Source organism: Stegostoma tigrinum, chromosome 22 (assembly GCF_030684315.1).
Source record: "Stegostoma tigrinum isolate sSteTig4 chromosome 22, sSteTig4.hap1, whole genome shotgun sequence".
NCBI classification, from domain to species: Eukaryota; Metazoa; Chordata; class Chondrichthyes; order Orectolobiformes; family Stegostomatidae; genus Stegostoma; species Stegostoma tigrinum.
In genome coordinates this window covers 33,062,408-33,085,363 of record NC_081375.1, presented here as the reverse complement: position 1 = coordinate 33,085,363, position 22,956 = coordinate 33,062,408, and the positions used below count along the sequence as shown (strand labels likewise).

Genomic DNA, 22,956 nt, shown 5'->3' with positions numbered 1-22,956 from the left:
AAAGAACTTTGAACCTGCCCTCCCAGGTCTCTGTTCAGCAACAGTCCTTCGGACCTTACCATTTAAGTGTATAAATCCTTCCCTGATTTGCCTTTCCAAACCAAAACAGCACCTGGTATTTATCTAAACTGAAGTCCATCTGCCATCCCTAAGCCCATTGGCTTATCTGATCAAGATCCTGTGATACTGTAAGGTAACCTTCTTTGCAGTACAGTACACATCCAATTTTGATGTCATCTGCCAGCTTACCATACCTCTTATGTTTGCACCCAAATCATTTATATAAATTAAACTTCTTTTAAACATTTATAGTCAGTTTTTTTTCGGGGGTAGGGCAAGAACAGCAAAACGAAAGTGATGAGCATTTTCAAATTGTGTTGGTTTGTCAAGTTACCCATTTTTGTGGTGTTTTTAGTTGCACGTTTATAGACATACTAAACATTGCAGTTCAAGTCAGTTTCAAACAAAAACCACATCCTCCTCATATTCCTGCATTTTACTACACCTCTGATTTGAAGCGTTCAAATTAACACTTACAATTTGCTACTGTCATCTATTAAGGGTGTTTCAATTTTGTGTAGTCTATATTCCATTCCACATTATAATAACTTGGGGTTATCACAATTACCCAGCTATTCAATTTTTATTTAAATCTGCTTAGTTGATGTTTAGTCATTACAAAACTGAAAAACAAAATCTTTTCATTAAAGTAGACTTTAGGCCGATCCGTATCCAGCAATCTACTCTGAAAACTGTGCTCCCATTTTAACAGTTGCACCATAAAAGCTGAGATAATCTACAGCATTCTAAAATGAACAGCAACACTAATTCAGAAAAGGAACACAGCACAACAAAGTGATCCAGAACAAACACATCTGTAGAAAACATTTGCAGTTTGAGCAACGTCAGATTCAAGTTCAGGACCAGAAGACCAAGCTGCAGACATTGTACCACATCAAGCAGGGGAACGTGTGATGATGCTGTCACTTTAAAAAGGTTATTTTGTCCAATACTTTTTTTTGAAGAAAGGTTGTAAAGGCTAAGGTGAAGAAGAGTCTAGGTGGTAATAGATTAGCAATATAAAGGGAGTGGCCAGTTCTCCCAGTCCAGGTTTTTTTCTGGTTGTTTTTAGCTGGAGCAGCCCTAAGATGTTTTGAGTACCAGAAATGTTGCAAGCTCCAGTAAAGGATTCCTCTGATTTTTGTTCAGAAATCTCTCGGGATTTTGATCCCTCCTGCCTGTAAGATTTTGTGTTTGAATTTACCTTTTTGCCAAGAGGTGTGTTTATGGGATGTTACTGTGTTGGAACAGTTGATTATTGAAGTTACTGTATTGAGTTTTCGGTTAAGTTTTCCAACAGTTAATAAACATTCCACTTTCTTTTGTTTGTGTTTTAACTGTAGTGTTTAAATAAATAGTGTTTTGCTTAAAGCCAAGTGATTTGGCCAGTTGCATCATACCTGGAACACCCACTTCACGTCTACTTTTAAAATGGGAAAAAAATTAGGATCTAGGCTACCTTCTTAAAATTTTTTGTGGGGGGGTCTGACCTGGTCAATAACAGAAGTTAGCTGGACACTTTTTTTTGCTCCAGGTGCCAGTCACATCCTTCCTTTTAAGTAATGCAAACTTGGTCTGTGGTTAAAGCCAGGAAGTGAAGTGTGAATGGGGGGACAAGGGGTCTCTCTTGAGGAATTTTGGTCCCTATAATTGTTCAGCAGTTACAAGTTCTTTGAAAGCTGTTGGGTAGAGAGAGGTGGTGACGAAATATGCAGGAGCTGAATCGTTGACCCACATTTATTAAATTCAATAGGACATTGAATAACATTCCAAATAAGCTGCATATTTTTGTTTTCAGTCGTCCTGTATCTAACTGATAATGCATGTGTATATCTGTTTTTTTGGATAACAATTTAAATTTTCTCAAATGATAACTCTCTAAATGTTGCTTGATCTTCTTCTGTGTGCAAACATGACATTGATTGTTTGCGGCTCTCGAGATGACAGCATGCTGTTATTAATAATTGCATCAAATTGAATGGTAATCTGGATTTATATACTTCAGAAATTTTATGTACACAATTTCTTAAGATGTTATACGTAAACTGGTATATTTCAGCATATATTATGGAACAATTATGTAATACAGTGTACATTCCCATTTAAAGTCATTGTAAAACTCCATGTGCAACTCATGGAAATCAACTTTTCTTCACATATTTTACATTGCAACTTAACTGTATAATGTTTGCAAGAGGAATGTATTGGATATATCTGGACTTTTTTTGTCTGAATGTGCCTGCGTGGAAGCAGTGTGACGTGGAAGCAGTGATTTAGGACACAGAACAAGGCCGTTTAGCACTTTTAAGTTCTCGCTAACTTGTCTTTGAAATGTTTCCCCTCCCCCAATCCCCAAGACCTGATACAAGTTTATTTTCTTCATGTACCCATTATTTGCCTTTTGGAATAATTGTTTCTGCTTCTACCACCCTTGTGGGCACCTGAGCTCTACCAGCCTGATGCTGTCCTCTTGAATTCCATCATGATCACTCCCATCCTTCAGAATTCTTTCAAGTTTTGTGTAATGTGAAAATTTTGAAATGGTGCCTTGTAAAACATAGTTGTCCTTAATAACACAGATCAAGAACAACTGCAGTGTTTATTCTGACCCCTCGGGAATCCTGCTATACTAGCTTCAGTCCAAAATAAAAATTGACCAAAGCTCTTTTTCTGTCACTTATTCAAATTTGAATCCATATTCTCACTATCTATTTTATGCTATGGGCTTTAACTTTTCTGGTAAACCTGTTTCAAGGCAGTTTATCAAACACATTTGGAATTTCATATAGACAAGATCAACTCTAACATCCTCATCAGTCAACCTTTTCTGTTAGCTCAGCAGGGATCAAATTAGTGCTCTCGCTCACTTATCGTTTGCTCATCCGCATCCTCTGACACCACCTCAAGTGTGAGCTTGGAACAATTTATTTCATCTTTTGGTGTTTGGAATTGGGGCACAAGAGGTTCTGTCAGTTGTGATTGATGTTTCTGTTGACCAATTTCCTGTGCAGAAGATGACAAAGGGAGTAAAGCAGTAGTTTGTACAAGTCTCCAAATATAGATTTTAGAGTGCTTTGTAATTCTGTAGTCTCAAGCAGTAATCAAACTGAGAAGCAGTGCAAGTCTTTTTGTATGGGCTGAGGAAAAACTGCGGTCTTTTTTGAATTGCAGATCTGTTAAATAATATGGAATTAGAAGATGGTTGACGACTGTAACTTGTGCACTGAAGATTTTATTCGTGAATGTAGCTGATCATAGCTATTTTATTGAAATAATATGTTTAGAATTAACAGTAAACAAAATATTAGACATTAAACTGCAGATGCTTGGTGCTGGATCAAATATTATTTTGTAATATAGAGCAAGTCACTCAAAGATATCAGCTGTCGTAGAAAATGAAAATTAGTGTCAAAGCTGGACTCATTGTATCATCTAGTTGCATAGAATTTACAGCATACCAGCAAATGTTTATACTCCCTAGAAGTCTTCAATAATTTTATTCTCTTCATCCCTGGTAATCAACATATTGTGCACTACTACTTCTACTTCTCTCCTGTGTACTTTTCCATCTTGCGCTTTGCATCTACATTGTTTATTTCACTTGCTTTATTTGGTGATGACTTCCATATTCTGACCAAGGAGGTGTCTCCTGAATTATACTTTGATTTGTTAATGCCTATATTAAACCGATTTGGCATATTGGACTAAAACAGAATTTTATTCCTCCAGTGGTTTTTCAGAAAAAAACTTTTAACTTTGGTACATCATAATAATTAATTTTGAGTATCAATTAAAAGGAGAATTAAATCACTGAAGTGTTGAACTGGACATGTACTGTTGAAATTTCCTGGAAATGTCTAGCTGTTATAATTTTGAAAGCAACATAGTATGTTTAGTGCAGTGCTATAGAAAGTGAAATATGTAGTAACAGTTCAAGACTTTTTGTGGGGAAGACCAACTTTGAAACACCAATGTGATTTAACTGTATCAATTTTTTTTGAGTATTTCATTTGCTACAATTCTGAAAGTATGAGTTTTTGATTTTTATCTGCTTCTAGACTTCTGCTCAATTTTTCCAATGTTTTTGTTTGATGAAATAGTGAGAAAGAACAAGAAACTAAAGGAGAGGACCGTTTGATGGAAGAGAAGAAAAAGAAAAAGCAAGAAGAGAAGAAAAAGAAGGAAGCTGCTCAAAAAAAGGTACTGCATTTGGCATTAATCATATCTGCTTATACTTAGTACAAAATCTATTTTGAACCCAATTCTCTTTTTTTCTGTTCTTTCTTTCAGGCTGCTGAACATAAAACCAAAGGTTAGCTATTGTTTGCTACTAATTCTTCATAGAGGTAAACTTCTTTCTGATCACATTATGGGGAAAATGACTCAATCATGAAGTTTAACATTATCTCAGTTATTTCCTGTAAGTAGGAGATGAACTATAAATATTTGTGTTAGTTATAAGAATTTGTCCAATTTAAAATAAATACTTTTATTAATGAGCAATATGATAAAAGGGCTTTGTTAAATATTGGAGATAATGGGAACTGCAGATGCTGGAGATTCCAAGATAATAAAATGTGAGGCTGGATGAACACAGCAGGCCAAGCAGCATCTCAGGAGCACAAAAGCTGACGTTTCGGGCCTAGACCCTTCATCAGAGAGGGGGATGGGGGGAGGGAACTGGAATAAATAGGGAGAGAGGGGGAGGCGGACCGAAGATGGAGAGTAAAGAAGATAGGTGGAGAGGGTGTAGGTGGGGAGGTAGGGAGGGGATAGGTCAGTCCAGGGAAGACGGACAGGTCAAGGAGGTGGGATGAGGTTATTAGGTAGCTGGGGGTGCGGCTTGGGGTGGGAGGAAGGGATGGGTGAGAGGAAGAACCGGTTAGGGAGGCAGAGACAGGTTGGACTGGTTTTGGGATGCAGTGGGTGGGGGGGAAGAGCTGGGCTGGTTGTGTGGTGCAGTGGGGGGAGGGGATGAACTGGGCTGGTTTAGGGATGCAGTAGGGGAAGGGGAGATTTTGAAACTGGTGAAGTCCACATTGATGCCATATGGCTGCAGGGTTCCCAGGCGGAATAGGAGTTGCTGTTCCTGCAACCTTCGGGTGGCATCATTGTGGCAGTGCAGGAGGCCCATGATGGACATGTCATCAAGAGAATGGGAGGGGGAGTGGAAATGGTTTGCGACTGGGAGGTGCAGTTGTTTGTTGCGAACTGAGCGGAGGTGTTCTGCAAAGCGGTCCCCAAGCCTCCGCTTGGTTTCCCCAATGTAGAGGAAGCCGCACCGGGTACAATGGATGCAGTATACCACATTGGCAGATGTGCAGGTGAACCTCTGCTTAATGTGGAATGTCATCTTGGGCCCTGGGATGGGGGTGAGGGAGGAGGTGTGGGGACAAGTGTAGCATTTCCTGCGGTTGCAGGGGAAGGTGCCGGGTGTGGTGGGGTTGGAGGGCAGTGTGGAGCGAACAAGGGAGTCACGGAGAGAGTGGTCTCTCCGGAAAGCAGACAGGGGAGGGGATGGAAAAATGTCTTGGGTGGTGGGGTCGGTTTGTAAATGGCGGAAGTGTCGGAGGATAATGCGTTTTATCCGGAGGTTGGTGGGGTGGTGTGTGAGAACGAGGGGGATCCTTTTGGGGCGGTTGTGGCGGGGGCGGGGTGTGAGGGATGTGTCGCGGGAAATGCGGGAGACGCGGTCAAGGGCGTTCTCGATCACCGTGGGGGGAAAGTTGCGGTCCTTAAAGAACTTGGACATCTGGGATGTGCGGGAGTGGAATGTCTTATCGTGGGAGCAGATGCGGCGGAGGCGGAGGAATTGGGAATAGGGGATGGAATTTTTGCAGGAGGGTGGGTGGGAGGAGGTGTATTCTAGGTAGCTGTGGGAGTCGGTGGGCTTGAAATGGACATCAGTTACAAGCTGGTTGCCTGAGATGGAGACTGAGAGGTCCAGGAAGGTGAGGGATGTGCTGGAGATGGCCCAGGTGAACTGAAGGTTGGGGTGGAAGGTGTTGGTGAAGTGGATGAACTGTTCGAGCTCCTCTGGGGAGCAAGAGGCGGCGCCAATACAGTCATCAATGTACCGGAGGAAGAGGTGGGGTTTGGGGCCTGTGTAGGTGCGGAAGAGGGACTGTTCCACGTAACCTACAAAGAGGCAGGCATAGCTGGGGCCCATGCGGGTGCCCATGGCCACCCCCTTGGTCTGTAGGAAGTGGGAGGAGTCAAAAGAGAAGTTGTTGAGTGTGAGGACGAGTTCAGCTAGGCGGATGAGAGTGTCGGTGGAGGGGGCCTGGTCGGGCCTGCGGGACAGGAAGAAGCGGAGGGCCTTGAGGCCATCGCCATGCGGAATGCAGGTGTACAGGGACTGGACGTCCATGGTGAATATGAGGTGTTGGGGGCCAGGGAATTGGAAGTCCTGGAGGAGGTGGAGGGCGTGGGTGGTGTCACGGACATAGGTGGGGAGTTCCTGGACCAAAGGGGAGAAAATGGAGTCCAGATAGGTGGAGATGAGTTCGGTGGGGCAGGAGCAGGCTGAGACGATGGGTCGACCAGGGCAGGCAGGTTTGTGGATTTTGGGAAGGAGATAGAAACGGGCCGTGCGGGGTTGGGGAACAATGAGGTTGGAGGCTGTGGGTGGGAGGTCCCCTGAGGTGATGAGGTCATGAATGGTGTTGGAGATGATGGTTTGGTGCTCGGGTGTGGGGTCATGATCGAGGAGGCGGTAGGAGGTGGTGTCGGAGAGTTGGCGTCTGGCCTCGGCGATGTAGAGGTCAGTGCGCCATACTACCACAGCGCCACCCTTGTCTGCGGGTTTGATGGTGAGGTTGGGGTTGGAGCGGAGGGCTGCCCGTTCTGCGGGGGAGAGGTTGGAGTGGGTGAGAGGGTTGGAGAGGTTGAGGCGGTTGATGTCTAGACGGCAGTTGGAGATGAAGAGTCGAGGGAGGGTAGGAGGCCTGGGGGTGGTGTCCAGGAGGAGGACTTGTGTTGGAAGCGGATGAAGGGGTCAGTGGAAGGAGGGTTGGGTTCCCGGTTGAAGAAGTAGGCATGCAGGCGAAGACGGCGGAAAAACTGCTCTATGTCCGACCGTGACTGGTATTCGTTGATGTGTGGTTGTAGGGGGACAAAGGTGAGCCCCTTGCTCAGGACTGACCGTTCGTCCTCAGTCAGTGGGAGGTCTGGGGGGATGGTGAAGATGCGGCAGGGCTCAGTGTGGCTGTCTTCTCTGGGGTTGCAGGCTGTGGAGGTTGTGGGCGGAGCGATGAGGTCGTCGGCCGTGGGCGGGGTTCCGTCGGCCGTGGGCGGGGTTCCGTCGGCCGTGGGCGGGGTTCCGTCGGCCGTGGGCGGGGTTCCGTCGGCCGTGGGCGGGGTTCCGTCGGCCGTGGGCGGGGTTCCGTCGGCCGTGGGCGGGGTTCCGTCGGCGTCGACCGTGGGCGGGGTTCCGTCGGCGGTGGGAGGATCGGGGTGGGCGGCAGCAGCTGAGGTGAGGGTGGTGTGTGGGCTGTAGTACCTGGACGTGGAGGTGGTGACTGCAGCAGCGGTTCCGGAAGTTCTGTGGCCGGCGGGGGCGGATGTGACGTCATCGGTGGGGTCTCCGGCCGTGTCCTCATGGTCAATGGCGGCGGGTGCATGGTGGGGGAGGGGCAGGGACAGGGACAGAGTCGGGATTTGGGAGGCGCAGGAATCCTCTTGTGGGTGGCAGGGGCCCGTGAGTTGGTTGTACTTACGATTTTTGGTGTCCAGTAAAGCTGAGTGGAACTGGGTGTTTAGTCTGTGGATCCTGCGGAGGATAAAAAACAGCAGGGGTCCTTTGCAGGTCTGGGAGAGGGAGGCTCTGAGCTGGGGCAGGCTGGATTGCAGTGCCTGGAGGTGCCGGCGCATAGCTGCAAGTGTCTGTTTCAGGACTCGCAGGGAGAACCGCTTCTGAAGGGTCTGAATGTTCTGGGTGTACAGGTGGTCACGGTTGGGGCCAAATTGGGAAGGCTGAAATGTGGACTGTAGTCCCTTGGGGATGATCTGGTTCCGTAGGCAGGTGCTGAGAAAGGTGATGTGGCTGTGGTACCTGGTTTGCTTCAGGACATGGTCGAGCAGTTTCAAGGCCGAAGAGATTACAAGAGAGTTGCAATGGGAGAGAGATTCCCTGAGGTTGGTCCGGAGGGAGGAGGGTAACTTCTTCAGGTTAGGCATCCCTGGAAGAGGCTTCGCAGTGAGGTTAAAATAGTATCAGAGATAATGGGAACTGCAGATGCTGGAGAGTCACGGTCGGACATAGAGCAGTTTTTCCGCCGTCTTCGCCTGCATGCCTACTTCTTCAACCGGGAACCCAACCCTCCTTCCACTGACCCCTTCATCCGCTTCCAACACAAGTCCTCCTCCTGGACACCACCCCCAGGCCTCCTACCCTCCCTCGACCTCTTCATCTCCAACTGCCGTCGAGACATCAACCGCCTCAACCTCTCCAACCCTCTCACCCACTCCAACCTCTCCCCCGCAGAACGGGCAGCCCTCCGCTCCCTCCGCTCCAACCCCAACCTCACCATCAAACCCGCAGACAAGGGTGGCGCTGTGGTAGTATGGCGCACTGACCTCTACATCGCCGAGGCCAGACGCCAACTCTCCGACACCACCTCCTACCGCCTCCTCGATCATGACCCCACACCCGAGCACCAAACCATCATCTCCAACACCATTCATGACCTCATCACCTCAGGGGACCTCCCACCCACAGCCTCCAACCTCATTGTTCCCCAACCCCGCACGGCCCGTTTCTATCTCCTTCCCAAAATCCACAAACCTGCCTGCCCTGGTCGACCCATCGTCTCAGCCTGCTCCTGCCCCACCGAACTCATCTCCACCTATCTGGACTCCATTTTCTCCCCTTTGGTCCAGGAACTCCCCACCTATGTCCGTGACACCACCCACGCCCTCCACCTCCTCCAGGACTTCCAATTCCCTGGCCCCCAACACCTCATATTCACCATGGACGTCCAGTCCCTGTACACCTGCATTCCGCATGGCGATGGCCTCAAGGCCCTCCGCTTCTTCCTGTCCCGCAGGCCCGACCAGGCCCCCTCCACCGACACTCTCATCCGCCTAGCTGAACTCGTCCTCACACTCAACAACTTCTCTTTTGACTCCTCCCACTTCCTACAGACCAAGGGGGTGGCCATGGGCACCCGCATGGGCCCCAGCTATGCCTGCCTCTTTGTAGGTTACGTGGAACAGTCCCTCTTCCGCACCTACACAGGCCCCAAACCCCACCTCTTCCTCCGGTACATTGATGACTGTATCGGCGCCGCCTCTTGCTCCCCAGAGGAGCTCGAACAGTTCATCCACTTCACCAACACCTTCCACCCCAACCTTCAGTTCACCTGGGCCATCTCCAGCACATCCCTCACCTTCCTGGACCTCTCAGTCTCCATCTCAGGCAACCAGCATGTAACTGATGTCCATTTCAAGCCCACCGAGTCCCACAGCTACCTAGAATACACCTCCTCCCACCCACCCTCCTGCAAAAATTCCATCCCCTATTCCCAATTCCTCTGCCTCCGCCGCATCTGCTCCCACGATAAGACATTCCACTCCCGCACATCCCAGATGTCCAAGTTCTTTAAGGACCGCAACTTTCCCCCCACGGTGATCGAGAACGCCCTTGACCGCGTCTCCCGCATTTCCCGCGACACATCCCTCACACCCCGCCCCCGCCACAACCGCCCCAAAAGGATCCCCCTCGTTCTCACACACCACCCCACCAACCTCCGGATAAAACGCATTATCCTCCGACACTTCCGCCATTTACAAACCGACCCCACCACCCAAGACATTTTTCCATCCCCTCCCCTGTCTGCTTTCCGGAGAGACCACTCTCTCCGTGACTCCCTTGTTCGCTCCACACTGCCCTCCAACCCCACCACACCCGGCACCTTCCCCTGCAACCGCAGGAAATGCTACACTTGTCCCCACACCTCCTCCCTCACCCCCATCCCAGGGCCCAAGATGACATTCCACATTAAGCAGAGGTTCACCTGCACATCTGCCAATGTGGTATACTGCATCCATTGTACCCGGTGCGGCTTCCTCTACATTGGGGAAACCAAGCGGAGGCTTGGGGACCGCTTTGCAGAACACCTCCGCTCAGTTCGCAACAAACAACTGCACCTCCCAGTCGCAAACCATTTCCACTCCCCCTCCCATTCTCTTGATGACATGTCCATCATGGGCCTCCTGCACTGCCACAATGATGCCACCCGAAGGTTGCAGGAACAGCAACTCCTATTCCGCCTGGGAACCCTGCAGCCATATGGCATCAATGTGGACTTCACCAGTTTCAAAATCTCCCCTTCCCCTACTGCATCCCTAAACCAGCCCAGTTCATCCCCTCCCCCCACTGCACCACACAACCAGCCCAGCTCTTCCCCCCCACCCACTGCATCCCAAAACCAGTCCAACCTGTCTCTGCCTCCCTAACCGGTTCTTCCTCTCACCCCTCCCTTCCTCCCACCCCAAGCCGCACCCCCAGCTACCTAATAACCTCATCCCACCTCCTTGACCTGTCCGTCTTCCCTGGACTGACCTATCCCCTCCCTACCTCCCCACCTACACCCTCTCCACCTATCTTCTTTACTCTCCATCTTCGGTCCGCCTCCCCCTCTCTCCCTATTTATTCCAGTTCCCTCCCCCCATCCCCCTCTCTGATGAAGGGTCTAGGCCCGAAACGTCAGCTTTTGTGCTCCTGAGATGCTGCTTGGCCTGCTGTGTTCATCCAGCCTCACACTTTGTTAAATATTGCTCATCTTTAATTCTGTTTCCGGTCTAGTCTATTGTGTGAAACAGGAAACATTAGTTCAGAACGCTTGGTATGGTGCAAACCTGCTAACCATTGAACTATTTCACTTGAAGTTGAAGTTTAGTGAGCAAATGTACATGACCCCAGTAATAATGTGCATTGTCGACTTAGCCAAGTTGAGCTCTCAGCCTATCAAATGGCCTAATATAAAAATGGTCAACTCAATATAAGGGCTGTAGTGGCCTCCATTTACATTTGTTTTCTCTAGTACATTGTGCTTAAGGGAGGGTTGGCTGGTTTGCTGGTTTGCATTGCAGTATTGCCAACAGCATGGGTTCAATTCCACACTGGCTGAGGTTATAATGAAAGACTCTCCTTCTCCGCCTCTACCCTCACCTGACGGGTGGTGACTGTCTGGTTAAACCACCCCTAGTCATCTCTAGTAAGACAACAGCTCTATGATCATTTGCGACCGTGGCAACTTTACCAGTTTTGTGCTTCGGATGAAATTTGCTGCCACCAGATGTTGTGGCATTGTGACAGCACTGGCATCACTTTGTTTACACAGTTGTTTCCAAGACCAAGAAGTAAGTATGTACATTGCATGAAAGTATACCATCAGATGTGAAAACAACACATGCGGATTTCATAAATAGAATATTGCCAGTCATTTGCCTTTTTGGCAGTATAGATATAAATCTGAGGCTTGAGTACACGTAATGTAGAAATATTTAACAGTTTGTGTGAAAATGCATTGTCAATTTTTGGTCTTTTAAAATCTGCACAGAATAAATTTGGTCATTGACGTATGTATGGCCTGCCTTGTGACCTTAAGACTCTTTCTTCCAATGTATTATAGCCTAGAAAGGCTACAAAGTATACATTTCTTTTATCAAAAGAAATGAAATTGGAGATGGTCTTGATGGAAAAATCAAGTTTTTGTGAGCTTAAGGCAATGATTGTGAATGTCAGAAGTGCAATACTATTGCGTTCTACATCCAATTTTTTTCAGTAGTTAAACTGGGCATTATACAACTTATTGCGGACTAGAATAGACTAGAATTCCATTAATGTGTTTAATCCTAACCTCAAAAACCTTTCCTATTGCTTACCTTTGCTGAAATATGAAGGAGGCTTAACAAGGTGTGTTTACACAGCATTGACTTTTCATAATACCACCCTGGTTGTATGTATAATTTCAGATAAAATAGACTGTAGTGCTCCTTTTGGTTAAATACATCAATGGTTCAGTCTGAAAAGCAGTGTTGATTACTTGTGCTATTGATCGCAATAAAGAATTTTATGTAGAAGTTAATGACTTGCATAAAAGCAGATGTTGGAAACGTAAAATGAAAAGGGAAAGTGCTGAAGAAACTCACCATATCTGGCAGCACATGTGGAGAGAGAATGAAAAAACAGTTTGAGTCCAATATCATGCCACTTCAGTTCACAACAGTTCCGAAGAAGTCATACACGACTCAAAATGTTAACTTTGTGTCTTGCTTGCTGTTTTTAGTAGTGGGTATGTTGGTATTCATGCCACTTACCATCTTGGGTTATAGAAATAAACCATTCCGACACATTTCAGAAAAGTTCTGCTCTCGCTAGACGTTTGAAACCTAAAGGGAAATACACAACAATTAGGCAATATCTGTGGAGAGAGAAACAGTTAATTTTTCAGGTCAATCTTTTAGCAAAACTTGAAAATATTATAATAGTAACAGATTTTAAGCAAGTTCAGAGACAGAAAAGGGAGAAAGGAGAGAGGACTTAAAACATAGGAATGTCATCATAATGTAGGTAGTAGACATGGTGAAATAACAGCAAAAAAGCTGTTACAAGACTAAAGGAGTGGTAATGGGCAGTAGCAAAATAAGGATCTAGAGGAGCTGTGAATGGCAACAGTTGAATCATTGCCAACATCTGTTAGGAAAAAGAGTTTAGATGATATGTCTGAAATTTTGAATGAAAATGTTGAGATCAAATGATGTAAGGAACCCAAGCAAAAGTTCTAATTTTTGTTTTATAAGTTCTCATCTTTGTTTGTTGTAAAAGTGTAGAAGGCAGAGAGTCCACATTAAGAGTGAACCAGTGAATAAAAGTGGCCAGTGACCGAACACACAGGAACATTTTTATGCATTGAATGGGCGCATTAAGCAGAGCGATTGTCCAGTCTGGCTTGGACTTCTCCACAAAGAGAATCTCGTGGGGAGCAGTGAGCACAGTGTACCAAATTGAGTTTAGGGGGCGTGAGGGATAGAAAAGTACAGGGTAAATCACTGTTTTGTCTGGGAAGAATGTTTGGGCCTTTCAATAGTTGGAAAGAAGTAAATCTATTGGCAAGTGAAGAGATACTCATTGTATCTAGCCTTGCAAGGCAAGACAAGCATGTGTGTTGGAGATGATGGAAAACTGACTGTCATAGAGCAGTCCCGTCACAATGCTCATGGAGGGGAGATGTGAAACTGAGTAGAAGATGACAACGAAGCGAGTTCCATCCAGTCTAGGAAGGAGAGGAAGTGGTGGGAACAAGAAGATGTTTAATGTGACTTGTCAACCATAGTGTAGGGAAATTCTTGATTGAAGAAAAAGGAAATGTCAGATTGATTGATTACCTTGAAAGTGATCCAGTCAGAACAGGTGAGATGGAGAATGGAATCGCATCTTGATCAGATGTGAGATTGATGAAAGTGTGTGTTGTGTAACTGGGAATCGGTCACTTTGTAGTAGACACCTTGACTCCAGAAAGGATGACATCAAGGAAATTTAAAAAAGAGTGACTGAAATGGACCATGTGAAGGTGAGGGAGGGGTGCAATCTTTGAAGTAAAGTTATAACATTTTTCACTTCAAGGAAGGAGTAAAAGAAGTATTGATACAGTCATCAATATAGCACAAAGAGAGAGGTTATAAGATCTGGGGAGGGCCGAAACAAAATATCCCACATATTCCACTAAATTATGACTTTAGTTTTGGTTTTGATTGATTTTTGACCAGATGGTTGTCTATTTATTTTAAGTAAAATATATATTCTTCATTACTGGGTATTTTTTCAGATTTTAAAATGTCAGACCATAGCTTGTCCTTATGGCATTTTAGTTTGAGCAACATATTTTTAACATTCTTTAATTTTGTGTCCCAAGGAGTATTTTGTTTTGCATTCAGAGAATGACTATTATTATGAATGAAAAATACACACGACTGCTCAAAACATAGCAAAAGGGTATTTGCTAATAAAGATGAATGGATGGTAAGTTCACTTGATACTTGCATAAGGGAATGATGGTAATTGAGATGCCCAAAGATTCTAAATAAAACAAACAGTAATCCACATGAGGATCAAAAAGAGTTACTCATGATAACTGGCAGTGTCAATGACTGCAGTTACGTTTTAAGGAGTTTCACTGTACTCATCAGCTTAACAAATAGCCATTGGATAACATTATTTGACCAGAGACTGTTGTGAGCTACTTAGAATGTATTTGGAGGGACAAGTAAATTTATTTGATTAGAAGTAATGACAGAGTAAGTTTTACCCAAGTAATGTTGCTGTCATTTCTATTGGAAGAAACTGGCTTATTTTCTTTATATTGAGTTCTAAACCATGTAATGCCACATATCACTGGATTTATCCTGCTTGAAGTCCAAAGAAAGTCATTAATTATGATTGGCAAACATAATTTCTTTTTTGCCAATAGTTGTTAATTAATTCAATATTTACCCAGTTTCTGCTGCCAGATTTTCACAATAGTACACCAAATATCTGACAAATAACTATAAAAAGATCAATTATCTTGTTTTATGAACTTGAAATAAGTGTGGAAAATCTAAGCTGTGTGGAGGACCAAGAAATCACTGCTTATTACTGTGGGTGTTATTGCATGTTACATTATAATCCAATAAACTTGATCAGCTTGAAAAGTAAAAACTCATTAATTTACTTTTAATTTTCTGCTGCCCTGATTTCCATTTTTGGGAGCAGCATTTCTTCTAGTGCATTGAAGCATTGAAATAGTTGATTTGCATTCAGTCAGGCCAACAATAATATCACCCTCTCTGAATTGTTGGAAATCTCCAAGGTTTTGACTTTCATTTTACCATGGATTCCTTCTGCTCTCTTGAAGATCTGAAATATGGAAAGAATTTTTTTTTGTGGAGGAATCTAGACGAGTTGTCGCTGTTTAAAGATAAGGAGTTGCACATTCAAGATCAAAATTAGAGTTTACTTTTCTCGGTAGATTGTGAATCTCTTCCTCAAAGGCAGTGGAAGCGGAGTCTGAATATTTTTAAGACTGAGTTCATGGATTCTTGCTAAGCAAAGGGATGAATGGCTTATTAAAAGTAGGTGAGAACGTGTATTGATCACATCAGTTGTAATCTTATTTAATGGTAGTGCAAGCTTGTCAGTTGGATAGCCTATTCCTACTCCTAGCTGATATACCAGAAACCTTTAATTAGTGAAATATTGGAGGACTTTGCAATCAAGCAACAAGATGGACCACAGGTTGCCAAGTTAGGAGACAAGGGCACATTTTCAGGATAAGGTGCAGATCATTTGGGACGAAGATTTGAAATAATTCATTCTTTTGAAGGATTATGAGTCTTTCGAATTTTCTACTCTAGTTGGTTGTAGATGCTGCATTGCAGAATATATTTGAGACCACAGCAGTAAGATATTTGGTTTCAGGGATTTAGATGATATAGGGTGTGGTTAGGAAAGTAGTGTTGAACCTGAGGATCATCCATGATCATATCGAATGGTTGAGCAAGCTCAAGTGCCATATGGTGATCTCTTATTTCTCATGTTCTTAATCATCTGCTGCATGAACAGTTGTAAAATTGACATTTTGTGTAGTGTCAGTTAATGACTTACTCCATTATTCAGTGCTTTCAAATATAAATAGAACAGGGTAAGTACTTCAGGCACTTAACTGATTTATTGAGGAGTTTGTTATTTTTGGGGAACTTTGCTATCTGTGGATTATGGGACAACATGAGTAAATTTCAACATCTGTGTGTAATTTCGTGGACTGAAGATTTTGACTGACTTTCATCCTTGTATCTTGTTTCCACTGCTCCTCCCAGCCCTCAAGGTAGAAACTTACTGGGGAACTATGTGAACATTGAACTATGACTTTAGATTGCTGAACATTAATTGGAGCCAAATGGGATCTAAGCCTTACTGCGAGGAGAGGTGACTTTTGTATGGATGTCTAATGCAGAAACAAATGTCAAGAATTTTGTTTTAGCTTTGATTGCTGCTTTAGAAAGTAATCTATATTAAAAGAAGTTTCAGATTACCTGTTTGAGGCTGTGAGTAATTTTATTAGGGGAAGTAGATCTTGTGTTGAAGCTGGTTTGACAGTTGAAGTAACAGTGCCTAGAAATCTTCAGTCCTTTCTGGAATGTGTACTCTACATCTGAGAGTCCTTGTAGTATTTAAATTGTCACACTTGTATCGTCTCTGGTCATTTCCATTCCCTCTTCACGCCAAGATTGACAAAGTTGTTATTTTTACCATAAGAATTGGGCAACAGTCAGTGTTTTTAGTTCTACAGCACTTGAAGGCAGACTGTAAAATGACACCGACTTTTACATACTTATATCCATTTTCTAACGAGGCCTTCTGAGGGAGGTTATAGAATTCTGTTTCCTGTGTGGGTGCTGTGCTGCTTTTCTTTTGAAATTTCTTTGGAGACTGTAGCCTTGCTGAATTGATATCTCTGAACAAGCTGTCAAAACAGCAGATATAAAAGATCAAATGTAGTTATAACTGTTTCATAAATTACACAATTTGATGTTAGAAGTTTGGCTAAGTTAAATGGAACGAGACTTTGGAAGTGACCAGAAACGCTGTTTGAAATCCGTCCAATATGCATACTTTCACATAAGCACTTAAATGAGAGGGACAGATCAGCCTTTACGAGCCAGTTGTTCAAGAATGCTGATGATTTAAAGGGGGAGAAAAAAACTAACAGAAAACCAACAATGATTTGAAATATTTTTTGGCTTATTTCTCTGCAGGTTTTGCTTATGCAGAAGCATTGCACTATAATGTGAGGTTCACATAACAAGTTTTTGTATTGTTCATCCATCTTGTTGAGATGAAGAGATAAGGTAGTGATGTTAACCAAAAGTGATGGTAAAGGATATATAGTCTGGTGTGAAACCTGCACTTTGAAATTAAATTTCAATCAAATCTGTTGCAAAAACCGCTTCTACTTCTTGCAGTGAACTCCCGTTAATTATATTCATATGAATTGTTTTGCTAAGGTACACATTTTGTTGGGAGTCTTGGAACGCCTGGATTTACAGTTATCAGTCTTACTGTTAGGTCTTAAATGGGAAAAGAGTACCAAAACTTGGAGTCTCAATTTTTCACGAGCCATACCAAAATGTATAAAATTCCAATGAGACCACCAAGATGACCAAAATGCCTGCCTGACTGCTATCAGGACAAAAGCAGTTCATACCAAATTTTATCATATCAGAAAATAACTGTTTATTGTAACACATTTAACTAACAATAATTAGACAAGAGAGAGGTTTTCTAATCCACTACTATGAAACTTAGAATATAACCTCAGAAAACCTAATAGTTAGACATTCATTTATTTATATTTAAGATAGACAAAAGGCTGACAATTTGATACATATTATAGATGGGTCAAGAACATGAACAAGGTAAACAAAACTCTGAAGATCAAAAGTCTGGATTTCAAGTATAGGTTAAATCATCTCTGTCCTTTTTGAATTTTAGCAATGGTAGCAGCCTGTTGTGTGTCGGATGTTGATTGTTCTTCAATTTCACAGTGATTGGATAAACTTCTCTTTTAGCTGCTCCAGCTTTTAACTCTCTGCAGCTTCACCAATCAGAGAGCTGCTATCAGACAGGACTTGCCTAACTCAAGACACTTGGTGCCACTGAATTTCAATTTCTCCCCCTCACTGCTTCAAAAATCAACTTGAATTAAACAGATGAAAAATCTGCACTTGACTTTCAAGTTGTAATACTATCCTGGTGCTTGTTGTGTAGCAGTCCAACTCCTTTTTCAATATATCATCTCAAAAAAAAGTGATCCCTTTCAATGTATGTAAAATGATGATTTGCCAATTCAATCAGATCCATTGTGTGATGATGCTGAACTAAAATGTCTTGCCCTACTTGTCATGGCTTTCTGCATCTTGCATGTCAAGTGTTGGTTTGCTGTATGACCATTTTTGAAGATAAAGGTCCCATTTGGACATTGTAAATCTGCTACTGAGCTGGAGCCACCTTAACACCTTCAACAGGAGTGGCTATGAATCTTAAAATCTAGCTCACCTCTTTGCCCTCAAATCCAAAGTTTGATTAAGTTTAAAGTGAATGGACGACAGTGCTTTTAGGTTTTTTTTCACTCTGAACTCATGCCATTGTTGGAAACTTAGTTGCTACTTGATCAGAACAGTAATTACCTTGTATATAAGGGTGTATAAATATAAATGTGTATAAATCTCCATTAAAGGTGCATAGGGACAAGTAGCTACAACAGGCAATTTTAATCATTCTGTTCAGAGATGTTGTGACACATATCTGAGACCGGTGAGACTTGAACCAAGGCTTCTGTCTCAGAGACAGGTGCACTGCCGCTATGCCACAAGAATCCTTGGCACTTGAGGCAACACTGTAACCAGCTTTGAACCGCTCTCCACCCTGCTATTGCCTCTACCTATGGCTGTAATCTCTTCTGTCCTACAATGCTCTGAGATATTTTTGTTCCTTCAATTTTGACATCTTAGGCATTTTAAATTTTAACTGCTTCATCATTGGAGACTGTGCCTTTCAGCTGGTTAATATTTAGCATAACTGCAAGATTAAGAGGCAGGATAAATGGAGCATCTTTGTGTTGGCAAGGTGTGACTAAAGAAGTGCTGTGAAGATCAGTGAAGTCTGGCTTACTTTCAGCCTATTTAAGTGAGTTGGAAACCGAGACAGCAATGTCTAAGTTTGTTGACTGAACAAGGCAAGGTAGTAATGTAAACTGTCAGACAGACACTTAAGAGAATGTAAAGAGATATAGGCAAGTGTGCAACAAGGTGGCAAATGAAGTGTAATTGTTATTCACTCTGATTGTAAGACCAGAAAAGCAGAATACTTTTCAAAAGGTGTGAACCTGATAGATGTTGAGGTTCGGAGAGACTTGCATGCACTTGTATGAGGAAAATGAAAATGAAAATTTAACATGCGGATAAAGCAAGTAATTTGGAAAACAAATAGCAGGTTGCCCAATATTCCAAGGACGTTGGAATGCAAGAAAAAGAAATCTTGCTATTGTTGTAGAGGGCTTTTGTGAGACCATACCTGCCCATCTCTTCAATAAAATAGTTTGCTCGGCTAGTTCAACCACATTGCCATGGTCTAATGGTGCACGTATGCCATGGTATTAAGGATGGCAGATTTCGTTCACTGAAGGACACTCCTGACCAAGAATGATTTTATGCAATCAATGGTAGTAAGTGATGGTGATTGTCAGGAAACTGAGATGAGGTTTATATTCCAGATTTATACATGAATTTAAATTCCACCCACTGCAATATGAGACCTGAACTCCGAGCATTAGCCTGGGCCACCGGACTACTAGTCCATTAACCAGTCAGTGTGTGATAGGAGGAGCAATAAACAGTTAGGAAAGTATGTTCCAGACATCGTTTTATCATGGCTGGAGCTTTTGCTGGAGCTGGTAGGGAATTTTTTGCCAGGCCAGACGTTAGTGTTTTACCAGGCTGGGCAGGCAAGACTAAAACGTGAGAAGGTCCCTCGGGATGGACCGCACTACAAGAATGAAAGGGGATGGATGGTGTGCATGATGGTAAATAAGGTTGGATTGTGGTGCAGGCAAATGAGGCGTCAGGTAGAGTTGTGTAAGGGTATGGTATTGGGGGTTGCAGTTGCCAAAGGATCAACAAGAAGGCGGCTGTGAGAATGGATGAAGAGGAAGCTGTACAGGGGAGTGGTGGAAAACAAGGTGGTAGATGGGAAGGATGCTGGAAGAACGGTAGAGAAATTATTTAGACCACTGTCAAAGATGTGCCATTTAAGTAGTGTTTTATAAGAGGACAGCAATGTGGGGAGGAATTGTGCTTGGAGCCTACACGACTAACGCACAGCTGCCCGTGCTTCACCAGTTATAAATAGGAATACTCGGGAAGCCAGGAATGGAGTTAAAAACAATGATAAACGTTAACATTAATATGTTGCTTAACGGGAGCTGATTGTAGGTCAGTGAGCACAGGGCCAGTAGTTGACTGGGACTTTTTACAATTTAAGACATGGCAGCGGTATTTTGGATGACCTCCAGTAACCAAGGGTAGAATGTGAAATATTAGCCAGGAGTTTGTTGAAATGGCTCAGTATTTAAAGAATGACATTCTTATTTGAGACCATGCAGCAAAGGTCTACTGAATTTTTTCCTAGCATGAACATGTTATTCCTTATGAAGAGATTGAGTAAACTGAGTCTATTACCTCTGGATTTGGAAGGACTGGGAGGTGATCTCATTACATTATGTGATTTTGAAGAGGCTGAACATAGGTATAATATCAGGATAAAGGGCGTATCATTTAGGAGCATGATGAGAAATGCTTTTGCTCCAATGGTTCTGAATCTTTGGAATTCTTTACTTAAATGAATTGTGAATGTTCTGTCATTGAATATATTTAAGGCTGAAATAGACAGATTTTTGGTTTTTCAAGGATTTAAGAGAAATTGGGAATGGACAGGTAAGTTGAGTTGAAGCCAAAGATATGCCTTGTAGTAGGGGCTGGAGAGACTGTCATATCTCCCCGTGTTTCTTTATATTCCTGTGGAATTCCTACAGTATGGAAACAGCCCTTGAGCCCATCAAGTCCACACTGCCTCTCAGAGCATCCCTCCCAGACCCATCTAGTCTCCACACCCCTGAACACCATGGTCAATTTAGCATGGCCAATCCACCTAGCCTGCACATCTTTGGACTGTGGGAGGAAATTGGTGCATCCGGAGGAAACCCTTGCAGACACGTGGGGAATGTGCACACTCTACATGGACAGTCGCCTGAGGGTGGAATGGAATCCGGGTCCCTGGTGCTGTGAAGCAGCAATGCTAACCACTGAGCCACCGTGCCGCCCAAGTAGCTATCAGTGAGCTACTTTTCCTAGTCATTTTACTTGTGTTTACTTACTGAGAAATATTAGCATTTGGATTTTTCAAGTTTTTGGAAACTAACAGGCAGAAGAGTTAGTATTCTTGACTCGTCTTCTACTGGCTGATATCTCTGGCAGTGGTTGTTTCATCAGTGTTGCTGTTTGTGAAATAATTTTGTGCACATGTGTATTAGAGCCAAATATATAAGGCAACAGCAGTCATAAAATGAATATTTTAAAACTTGAAATGCTAATTGGCATGGGTGCTGATTTGTGCCTAAAGCTTACCATGACACCTGCTGGGGACTTGATAAAATAAGAAATTCAAATGTTTAAATGCTTCATCTGCTGTTTAGCATTCATATAATCTTGTATTGTAATGTCATCAGTTTGGCATCTCCTTCTAAAGCATGTCTGGTGTTTCTGACTTGTTCTCTTGCAGCGTGTGCTTATGAATGTTGATCCACTGATCTTTGGTATTTAAATAGATCTATATGCCAGAACAAAATATGACAGATGTGGTTTGAGAACAAAGATTGACCATAACTTTTTTTGCTATATCTCCATGCCACTGATTGAGCAATTAATCAGATCCATCACCTCATGCTGCATAAAATGGTGTCCTGTTTCTCACATCTGTATCTTGCATCCTAGTTCTGATGAGTGCAAGATAAAAAAAACCTCATTTTTTTTGTTGCATTTTAGCAAAGTTTAATTTCTGTACTACCAAGCGATTATGAAGGGGACCAGTAGGTTATTTGTAAAGAATTGTTTCTGCATGAAGACAAATGTACTCTAAGAGTTTAAACATATGGTGACAATTAACTTATTGAAATTAGGAGAAATTAGTTTGTAAAAAGTATGTATCTTGCTGATGAATAGTTGCAGTGTGTAGAATTGATGCACTTAAGACTAAGCTTGATGCAAAAATGAGGAAAGAGGAGTGGGTGATAAGAGAGGCAAAGTAAGATGAGAAAACAAGAGCAAGTGGAGGCTTGTATGGAATATAAATCCTGGCATCAACTGATGTGACTAAATTGCCAGATGCTATGCTATAAATTGTGCAGAAAGAACCTAGTGAAACTCACAGAAGTGGAAAATGAGGTAAGTGAGAGAAATTAATTACTCGGAAAGTGACATCAGTTTTCCAACAAGACCTCCAGATGTAGAAACAGAAGTAGGACATTATTGCCATCGAGTGTGCTGCGCCATTCAATGAGATCATGGCTGATAACATAATCCTTAACTCCACTTCACTTCATCTTTTCCCTTCCAACCCTTGGTTCCCTTTACTGATTAAAGACCTATCTATCTCATCTTTGAACATACATAATGCTGTAGCGTTGACACCCTTCTGTGTAAAGAATTCCACAGATTTGTGACCCTCCAAGAGAAGAGATTCCTCCTCATCTCTGCCCGAACTAGATGACAACTTGAGAATATGCCCTGTAGTTCTCAACTCTTCCACAACGGGTAACAGGATCTCAGCATCTACCCTGTCAAACCTCCTAAGAATGCTGTGTTTCAATAAGGTCTCAATCTCTGATCTCCAATGAGTACAGCCCAACCTTCTCAACGTCTCAAGAAACTCCCTATATACTCAAGATTAATCTATAAAACCTTCCTTATACTGCCTTCAGTGGTGGCTTACCGCTTTAGATAAGGGGACAAAAACTGTTCACTGTATTCTAACAGTGTCATATCTAGTGCCTTGTATAGTTTTAGCAAGACTTTCCATTTTGATGTAGATGCTAAAAATCTGAAACAGATGCAGAGGCTGGAGGAACTTGGCAGGTCTGGCAGTATCTGTGGAGAGAGAAACAGAGTTAAAGTCTGAAATCTGTTATGACTTCTTCAGTACTGAAAGATCTTGGAATTTTTTTAATATTACTTTTGAACTGAGTTAGAGGAGCAGCAAGGCGACGGATGGTATAGAGGCCCAGCGGTAAAGGTAACCAG

General features: G+C 43.2%; 1 protein-coding gene across 14 annotated transcripts in view; it reads left to right on the top strand.

Annotated features, from left to right (window-relative positions):
• Positions 1-22,956, top strand: part of tnrc6c1 (trinucleotide repeat containing adaptor 6C1) — a 637,257-nt gene that overhangs the window by 505,169 nt on the left and 109,132 nt on the right. For 13 of the 14 annotated variants that reach the window (XM_059653753.1, XM_048554723.2, XM_048554726.2 and 10 more), the window contains 2 exons: positions 4,161-4,260; positions 4,351-4,372. In XM_059653753.1, the coding sequence (XP_059509736.1) occupies positions 4,161-4,260; positions 4,351-4,372 (122 nt within the window). Of the gene's footprint in view, positions 1-4,160; positions 4,261-4,350; positions 4,373-13,973; positions 14,087-22,956 lie in introns of those variants that run through there. The other variant, XM_059653760.1, reaches the window with a different exon arrangement.